The sequence below is a fragment of the Panicum virgatum genome, chromosome 9K (assembly GCF_016808335.1).
Source record: "Panicum virgatum strain AP13 chromosome 9K, P.virgatum_v5, whole genome shotgun sequence".
NCBI classification, from domain to species: Eukaryota; Viridiplantae; Streptophyta; class Magnoliopsida; order Poales; family Poaceae; genus Panicum; species Panicum virgatum.
The window spans coordinates 61,091,124-61,100,801 of NC_053144.1; the positions used below are offsets into that span (position 1 = coordinate 61,091,124).

Here is a 9,678-nt window from a genome sequence, read left to right on the forward strand (position 1 = left end):
ATCGTCGGCGGGATCTCGGCCGCTAACTCCTCCCGCACCTAACTTGTCCTTCATTAAATCACGGAAAAAATTCACAAGAACTTCTTTTATTTCACGAGCATTATGGAACCCACAAACATAACAAGTTCATATCAATAATATCTATAGAAACAAATGACAAGTAAACTACCACAATCATAAACAACCATAATCCGACCAGTCGAAACAGTCCATAATAACAATAGAGAAACAAGTGCCAACAACTAACCACCCCTACCATTCCGACCTCTCTTACGTTGTGCGTGTACGTGATTTGTAGGGTAGCTACGACGCTCCGGTGGCCCAACGTCTCTGGCAGGACGGCGTAACAAAGGCACAGGTGTATGCAAGCTGGGAACATCGTCCTGGGCAGGCGTAGCAAACAACCGTGTAAAGTCGTCGAAGGAGGCCGCGTCGTTGTCTTTAGACCACCCTACATATCACAAAAAAAATTTAAGCAACATTCAATAGGTGAATGTAATTCCGTACAAATTATACTACGTACTCTGTGTTTCAGGTGGTGGTGGTGGATGGGAAGAAGCTCCTTCATATCCTCCTGGTGGCGGCATAGGGTGATACGAAGACGGCCCCGCTCCGGTGAACTGTTGTGATCCTTAGTATAAATAATAATGTATGAGCCTTCGACCATAAAACATAAGCAAATAAAATTATGCACCACATATTTACCTAAAGTCCCTCCAGCTGGTGGCATAGAGGTAAACTGGGTTCCTTGAAATGGAGCCCCTTGCGAGGCACCTGGCCCTCCATAGGGCTGAGAACCGGGGTACCCGTACCCTATGTGGAGTCGTATTTAAATATTGTATATAAACATACGGATCGGTAAATATCACACAATACCTTCATACTGTCGGTGGTATAAGGAAGGCTGCTGCCATGCGGGACCACAAGGAACCGACGTCGACGCTTGCGACGATCCGTAGGAATCCTCGTACTCCGTCCGCGTACCAAAGGCCTGAAGGATGCCTCGGGCTCTATCACGTTGAGTGGTCCAGGCCTCGAGTTGTGCCGACATGCTCATTGTAGACCTGCCATGAATCCTCATTACATTCAGTGAGCAATCTAATTCAAGCAACCTACAGGCCTCGAACTGCAACAAAAAACTTAGTATACAAATCTTAAAAGATCGAAAATGCCATCAACATTTACTCACTGCCCCAGCTAATGCCTCATCCATGTGTCGTGCATAGCGATCCTGCGAAGTCGCAACATGTGGCTGTGGATGCATGTCAACATACGTCAAACGACAACAAATTTTCGGTTCGTACCAGGTCAGGTACGCCCGAAATGAAGGCTCAGTGTGTGGACCGGTATCCTCAGCCAACTGCTCACCTACATCATCCCACACAGCCACCCATGGTTGTAATCTAGTGACCCACATTGTCGAGAAAGGATGTCCAGCCCTTGATAAACTGCACGTTAAATAGAAATTAGTTTCACGTTATTAGTAAATGGGGACTTATACATTTTTGTTACCTATGATCGTGGCGCTGAACACGATCCAACGCTGAAGACACAGGGAAAGACTGGCGTCGACCGAACTGCCTCATGACTCTATCCGGGCAGTGGGCCTCAACTGCAACGTCGTACACCAAAACTGCAATAGTCATAGGCCCTGGTCCTGTGTGCACACCGAAGATATCCCAAGCGGTGCACGTGCGGCTATAGCTGAAGGACTGTATGGCTCCCACACAATGTCTTCTGGGGTCAATCGATCAAATTCGGCAACAAACTCAGGATAAGACCGTCGGGTCTATACATGTGCCCATGTTTTCTGCAAAAATAAAAATTATGTGTCCATAAGAAAGGTTTTGAGGGAACAATGTATAACCATAGTATGCATAGAATATAAATTTTTATCGGGTCCATACCTGTCGAGAGTACCAGAGAGTCCCCATGGTGGGTCTGTCGTCCTCCGTGTCACCGTACATATCCGGCTTGTACGGTGACTGGTCAATCATGGGACGACCGATAGCAATCCTCTCGTAAGACCAAAGCTGTAGCAGAATTGGGCACCCCGTTAGGACAGCATTCCTATCATTCTGCTGTGATGCCTTGCAGAGTCCACGATATGTGCATGCAAGAACCGCTGAACCCCAACTATATAAGGGTATGACATCCTCATCTGCATCGGCGATCTCCTGTGCGTAGGGCAGAAGCACCCTATCCACACAGTGCCCGTGTGAGTTGTTGAACATGATGTACCCAAACAACCACAACAGGTATGCCTCGAGTGATCTAGTCACGCTGTACTCATCAGCATCGGCTGCCAACAGATCCGGCTGTAATGAAGTACGAACATTGAGAATAAGAAACACATGAGGTATTTTAAAGCCATAAAATACATCAACACATCGTTTTGTACGAAATTGTACCAGAAACTGTAGGAGCCATGACTTGGAAGGGCCTTTCGACTGTGGGTGCTCATTGAAATCTTCAGGATCAATCGTGGTGGCAACACCTGCAAAACGTTCCTCAAGATCCTCCAGCCACGTAGAAGGTACCACGCGGGGCCCGACAGCGTCTCCGGTAATAGAAAGACCAAGCAGCATCGCAACGTCCTGCAGGGTCGGTGCCATCTCCCCACAAGGGAGGTGGAACGTGTATGTCTCAGGTCTCAATCTGTCAACGAGAGCTGAAAGTCGAGACCTGTCTAGCTTCACCAAAGCACTCTCAGCAAGACGAGCCACAGTGAGAAGACCTGCCTCGCTCAGCCTGCATTATACAGTGCACAAATGTTAATACATTATATAACGAAATATATAACGGATAAAAACAGAAAATAGACGACATATCACCTGGGCACCCATCGTGGGTCTACAGGAACCAACTCTGCAGGTGGACGTGGACGCAGAATGTTTAGTTCTTGATGCTGAACCTTCGCAAGGAAGGACCGGTGACCCGAGTCTATTGTTGGGTCCAGCAATGCAGGAGTAACCCCGGCCATACCTACCACGTAAGATCAAAACAATACAATACAATCACACACATCTAAATATTTCTAATAGTTCCTTATATTTCCTAAATAATTTCTAAGATTTTGTAACAATTTCTAATAATTTCTAATATTTTCTAACATTTTATAAATTTTCTAATATTATCTTGCAATTTTTAAGACTTTCTAATACTTCTCTAACAATTTTCTAGTACTTCCTAATATTTAATCTAGCAATAATCACTTCTAACATTAATTAATTAGATTGCTAATGTACTATATCAATGCTAATCACTACAAGTAACTACACCTAAATGTACCACTAATCAGTCCTAATAATAATTAAACTGATTGCTAATCTACTGTTTCAACAAAATAGTTTCTATAATTTTTCTACAATTTTTTAACATTTTCTACAATTTTCTAACATTCTCTACAATTTTCTAACATTCTCTATAATTTTCTACAATTTTCTAACATTTTCTACAATTTTATAATATTATCTTGCAATTTTTTTGATTTTCTAATACTTCTCTAATAATTTTCTAATATTTTCTAATACTAAATCTAACACTAAATGTACTATATCAACGCTAATCACTATAAGTAACTGCACCTAAATGTACCACTAATCACTCCTAACAATAATTGAACTGATTGCTAATCTACTGTTTCAAAAAAATAATTACAACATAATATATTTATAAAATGTAGAAAATTTTAGTTACCTACAGTCGCCGGCTTGAAAATCCGGCAGGGCTTCGCCGCTTTGCCTCTCTCTCACACCTCCTCTCCCTCCCTCCCTCTCTTTTCTTTTTTTCTGGATTTTTAGTGAGGCAAATGAGGGGGTGAGGGGCAGCCAACACCTTATATAGGGTTGGGGGGACCGGTCACCCTGCAGGCGGGCGGCCAGGGTCCGCTGTCCCGCTGCCGGGCGGCCTGGAGGGCTGGCCGCCCCGCTGCCGGGCGGCCGGTCCTACAGGGACCTCGGCGCAATTTTTTGTCGACTTTTTTTGCAGATAAGCGTCTGCCGCCCGGCTGCCGGGCGGCCAGGTCCCGGCCGCCCGGCAGCAGAGCGGCCGGGTTATATTCATGTAAATTTGGAACATGAAAATATATTTTTGTAAAAAACGAAAATAAAAAATATAAAAATAAAAAAACCGCCTTCTTCACTTTAGGACGACAAGGGCCCGCGTATTGCGAATTAAGCGGGTCGGCCCGCAACGAGGAAGTTCGATGTAACGAGGCCCGCAAGAAGGAAATTCGGCGTGTCGTTGCGTCGAACTTCCGTGTTACGGGCCGGCCCGAATTCGGCCCGCCTAATTCAAGATGGGATCTACTATGTGGCTGGGACAGGCCCAATAATCATCATCCTTTGCAAATTTGGCGGTTGCCTAATTTCTTTTGACTAAAGACGGCCGTTCACCCATTCATCTCTTGCCATGCCACAAACGACAGCAGTTTCAGTCTCCAATTCTCCATACCGGGTAGCTAGCTACGGCCCGAGCACTTGGCATAGGGTGCCAAATAAAGCTCACGGCAACCGAGGAATGGGGCAAAGAGCTCCTGACTCCAGAGTCCTGACTCGTGAGCGCACCAGCAGGCCAAGTACTGCCAATGATACAGCACTGAATGGTGGAATACCGCCAGCCAGACAGCTGCAAAGGTGACGGGCTACGCTGTTGCATTCGCATGAGGATGAGAGAAAGCAGCAGGCAGCTAGACTTGCATTGGCATCTGCGGCCGCAGCAATATTCCTCTTTTTTGAGCTCCACGCCAGGACACAGCTCGGAACACAAGAGACTCCATGCTACTGGTACAGTGATACACCCTCGTCAGCCTTCCTGTAGTCACTCACTGAACCCGGGAAAGCGAGCGACAACAATAAGCGAGAGAAGTCTGCGACCACGAAGGTGCTGGTGCTGCTAATTAAGCTAGGTTAACTACTGGATTAGCTGGAGCTGAAGCAGGGTCATGCCCAGGTAGCTTGGCCGATCGTCTCTCTTCAGAGTTCAGATCCCGTGGCTGTGATGCCGGTGGTGGTGGTGGAGGGAATGCGCCGGCGCCGGGGCCGCGGCCGGCGGGTGCCCGCCGGCGAACGGCATGGTGATGTTGCTGTGGCCGCCGGGGAACGCGGCCGGCGGGAGGGGCGGCGGCGGGCACTGGTAGCACTTGGTGAAGAGGCCGAAGGTGTCGATCTGGCGCACGAAGTTGGTCATGCTGGCCCAGCCGCCGAAGCCGAAGCCAACCACCAGCACCCACGCCACCACGAACGCGTTGATCATGTACGTCCCCGTCCACCGCCCCACCAGCCGCGGCGGAGCCTCCACCGCGTTCTGCACCGTACAAGGGATTAATTAGTTATATTTACACGGAATAAGCTTAGTTTTCAAGAATTGAAGCATCGTTAGAGCATCCAGAGGTAGGCAGGATCAGGTTATCATTTGCATGGAACTCAGTGCTACAAGCCTACAAGGTTTAACGTGTGCTCTATGCTTTTGTTCCTTTTTTTTTCCTTTCTACCGAGAGATGATGGTACAAATACTTCCTGCAGATAAAGCATCTTTGCTCTGCTTCTAACGTTCTTTCCCTTTGTCGCCAAGCTTTGCGCCATCCCTTTCTCTTCTTTCTTGCTACCAGTACGGGCTACGCTGAAAGATACAAAGCTTGACAGTGCCGTTGTTTTGTCTTATGTTTCAGACTTTTCAGTAATCAGTAGTACGAGCAGCCTTTTAGAGGCAGCGTTGATGATTAGTACCCTAATGATTTCAGCACTAATCATTAGCACTACCAGTACATCAATTTTTTTAACGCATGCATGAAGTATTAAATATAGCTAAACAAAATAACTAATTACACAGTTTATCTATAATTTGCGAGACGAATTTTTTGAGTCTAATTAACCTATGGCGGGATAATAATTATCAAATACAAACAAAAGTATTATAGTCTTTTACACCCAAAACTTTATGCATCTAAGCAAGGCCTAGCATCATTTTTGCCTTGTAGAAGGTGTGGGGCCCAATCGGATGACTACTGCATCTCGTGAATATTTTAGGCTGCTGTGCAAAGTGGCATCTACGCATGCAGAGGAGCTAGCTGTGCAAAGCGAGAAAGCTACGAAATGCCCAAAGAACATAGGCGTGCGGCGCTGCTGAGCCCGGCGACAGGCTACCAAATTCCTATGCACGATAAAAGTAGAACCGTCGGGTAAAAGGTAAAAAACACGCAAGGTAAAAGAAACCAATAATACTGGCTGCTAATATTAAGATGTCTCTTAGTGAAAAACGTGCTCAGTCACGGTCGCGAAAAAATATTAACATGGTAGTTAAAAAACAATCCAAACAAGTGTCCCATACGGCCATACCTCACGGGCGGTTGCTGAGCGGAAGGTGATCATGTGCGCGAGCGCCGGGATGATGTAGACAGTGAAGCTGACGAGGAGGGAGCCGACGGCGGAGTTGATGGGCCCGAAGAAGGGGAAGATGATGGCGAGGAACCAGATGGGCACGACGACGGGGAGGCGCGCGGCTGCGCGCTTGCAGAGGCTGCGGCAGTCGTGGAGGCCGACGAGCTTCTCCCAGACGAAGTAGAGCGGCGTGCAGGCGAAGCCGAAGGTGATGAACTGGTGGACGAGCATGAGCACGACGGCGGCGTCGCGGAACGCCGTGCGCGGGAGCAGCGCCAGCGCGTTGGAGTGGGTCAGCAGCTCGTCGCCGAATGCCCAGTACACGCTCGCCGCCGACGGCAGCGTCAGCGTCAGCACGTACAGCGTCGCCAGCAGGTAGATCGCCTTGAACTTCTGGGGACGCCACATCGCGTGCATGATCTCCCTGCATGGATCGAGCATTGTTCAGTCACCTTTCAGACACTAGCTGCTGCTGGTCATCAGATGGCCAGTTTTCCACAGGACTAGACTGGACACTGGCGGAGCCGTTGCTTTTGAAAATTTTGCGTTTCTTTTTTCGTGCACGCAGGAGCTTGGACATTCGTGTTGGTGGCATCTGCGGAGGGGTATCGTATCGGCATCTATGATCTATCAAGAGGGAGTCAGAGCCCCGTGGTTGCAAGTGCAAAAGCAGCAGGAGCCCTGCGGCGCTGCACGGTGCACGCTCCTAGGGTGGAGTGGCTCCTTTGACTGTACAACTGTGCAAGCAATGAATGAATCAGAGGAAGAGTCAGAGCAAGTGCACGCTCCTAGGCCTGATCTGCTGCGTGCCTCTGCTGAGCCTGAGGTTTTGTGAAGACGCACGAGGCAGGGATGAGATGAGAGATACTACTTGTGTCAGTGTGCAACCCGCAGCTTGCACCGGGTCTGGTGGTGCCAATGCAAGATGGAACAGTGCACAGTGCAGAAAGTGCATTTGCCATTCGGTCGCCTGCATTTGCATGTCACATTTGCAACAGCTGCTCTACTTCTAGTCTTCTACTACCTTGAGCCAAACACCAAAGCTAAGACCGAAATGGAGAAGGCAAGAGCAATGCTCTGCCATGCACATCCTTCTCCGACAAAGCGAGAGGCAAAACTAGTTATCGTGTAAATTAAACTGTGCATTGCATGTATGTCTAGATGCCTGAAAGCGTATGGCGTGAACTGACGAAATGTATGGCACGGCCTGATCAGGTCATGTGGTCCCCTATGGTGCGTGCTCAAGCTCAAATCCCTACCTCCGCATGGCGCATGTGACCGCTGCGTGTATCTTTTAGGAAACCAACTCATTATACTCCTTTGTTTTCGGAAGAAACGTCCATCGATCGATCCACATTGCTAGTAGGAGTAGTTTTGTTCACTCATGGACATAAAAAAGGGTGGTGCGTGCTTGTCTCCTTACACGGTAACAGCGTGCCCGCCGAAGGTGTAGAGGATGTTGGTGGCCCCGGTGAAGTAGAGCACCATCTTGGTCGGCCCGGAGTGCTTCACGCCATCAACCTGCGAGTACATGCATGGGCCATCAATGGCAGCATGTGCTACTCGACGACGCACTTGAAATAAGATGGGCGTGCAGTGTGTGTTACCTGGCCGTGGATGAGGGAGGCGATGGCGAGGTACCAGGCGGTGTAGGTGGTCATGACGAGGCCGAGGAAGGACCAGATCCGGTAGTTGTGGAAGGAGGGGATGAACACGGTGGTGGCGCAGCAGGCGCCGAAGATGTAGGTCCACGTCCGCTTGTCCAGCTTGTCGTTGATGTAGTAGATGTTGCTGCAGCAAGCAGGCAGCGTGTCATCGCTTGCTAGCTAGTAGAAACAAACAGCCAGAGCACAACATCCATGAGTGCGTGCAGTAGTGCATGGTACCTCGCGCAGGCGATGAGCTGGATGACAGAGCCGAAGAGCAGGAACGTGCAGTTGAAGGCCAGGCCGACGTTCCGCCAGTGCTTGCCGAGCAGCCCGTCCAGCACCTCGAACCACTGCAGATATTGATCAGCAGGAGATGCATGCATGCACGGTTAAATTTAGAACAAAGTTCAGACGGACACATGCATACACGCACGCAAGACGATCGAGTAGGCATACCTGGATGACATGGTTCCTGAAGTCGGCCTTCTCCCGCTCCTTCCGGGTCCGGTACTCCACGTACAGGACGCTGATGAGGTACGCCGTCCAGCTGCCCATCAGGCCGTAGAAGAGCTGGAACAGAATGCCGCTCACCATCCCCAGTTGCGAGAAGGAGTAGGGCAGGGTCAGGAGCACCTGAGCCACCTGAGATCAAGCACACACACAAGATGCCCGCACGCATGAGCTCCATCGATCTACTAGCTAGCCAGCTGGCCTCTGCGGCAGCACGAACGATCCAGCTCGCCGGCCATGCACAAGAAGGAAATAACGGCAAGCAAGGTCGCTTCATCACCTGGTTGGATGCGCAACTGAACCAGGCGTCGTAGGCCGAGCCGCCGTGCCAGAGCAGGCCGGAGAGGCGCGACTTGACGCCGGTGCTGGAGTCGCCGCCGTCCTGCTCCATCTCCACGTACCGGCCGACGCCCACCGTCTCCGGTGCCTTCTCGTTGGCCAGGCTCCCATTGGCCGCCTCCGAGGCCATCACACCTCTCTCGCTCTCGTTCCTAGAGTCCTAGCTAGAGAGCGGCTTGCGCGGAAGACCTCTCCTCTCTCGACCGGGTTCAAGTCGAGAATGAAGAGGTGGAGAGGGGGTTGATATATATGCAGGCGACGAGAGTGATGAGGTGCCGGCGGGGTGAAGCAAGCACTGCAGCAGTGCAGCACGTCCGACAGGTAAGGATAAAGAAGCCCGTCTTTCTCCTAATCTCTCTGTTCCTTTCCAGGAGCTCTTTTGGATACAAGCAGTCAAGCATGAATAAAAAGAGACAAAGGAAAGTGAGTCCTCCAGAGTTTTTCTTTTTGAACCATTTGCTGCTCTGTGTTTCTCGGGCAAAGTATCGGTGGCAATGGCGAAACCCGGACGGAATGGAAGAGGCAACTAATATTGAATGTTTAAGTGTGCATGGCACACATGTAGATCTTGGTAGTATCAATGTTGAAAGAATGTGGATCCGCAATTTATGATGCCTCTCATTTCTATATAGGATCCAGTGATGATAAACAGTGCAAATTATAAAATTTACTATCCAGACCTCGCTCCTCTTTTTCCTCCGGAAAGTGATATGGACGAGATGAGGTTGGTTGTTAGACCACCGGTTATGATGTATACTCCCTCCGTCTCTGAGAATGCAACTCTCATTTTATAAGGATTG

At 49.3% G+C, this 9,678-nt stretch overlaps 1 protein-coding gene across 1 annotated transcript; it reads right to left on the reverse strand.

Moving 5' to 3' along the window:
* Positions 1-4,670: 4,670 nt before the first annotated feature.
* LOC120646679 (auxin transporter-like protein 3) lies at positions 4,671-9,222 on the reverse strand. Its single transcript, XM_039923096.1, has 7 exons — positions 8,820-9,222; positions 8,486-8,671; positions 8,267-8,379; positions 7,988-8,171; positions 7,804-7,901; positions 6,339-6,804; positions 4,671-5,307 (listed from the first exon to the last, which is right to left on the reverse strand). The coding sequence occupies exons 1-7, from the start codon at positions 9,006-9,008 to the stop codon at positions 4,984-4,986; spliced, it is 1,560 nt and encodes a 519-aa protein (XP_039779030.1). The 5' UTR covers positions 9,009-9,222; the 3' UTR covers positions 4,671-4,983.
* Between the last annotated feature and the right edge of the window lie 456 nt (positions 9,223-9,678).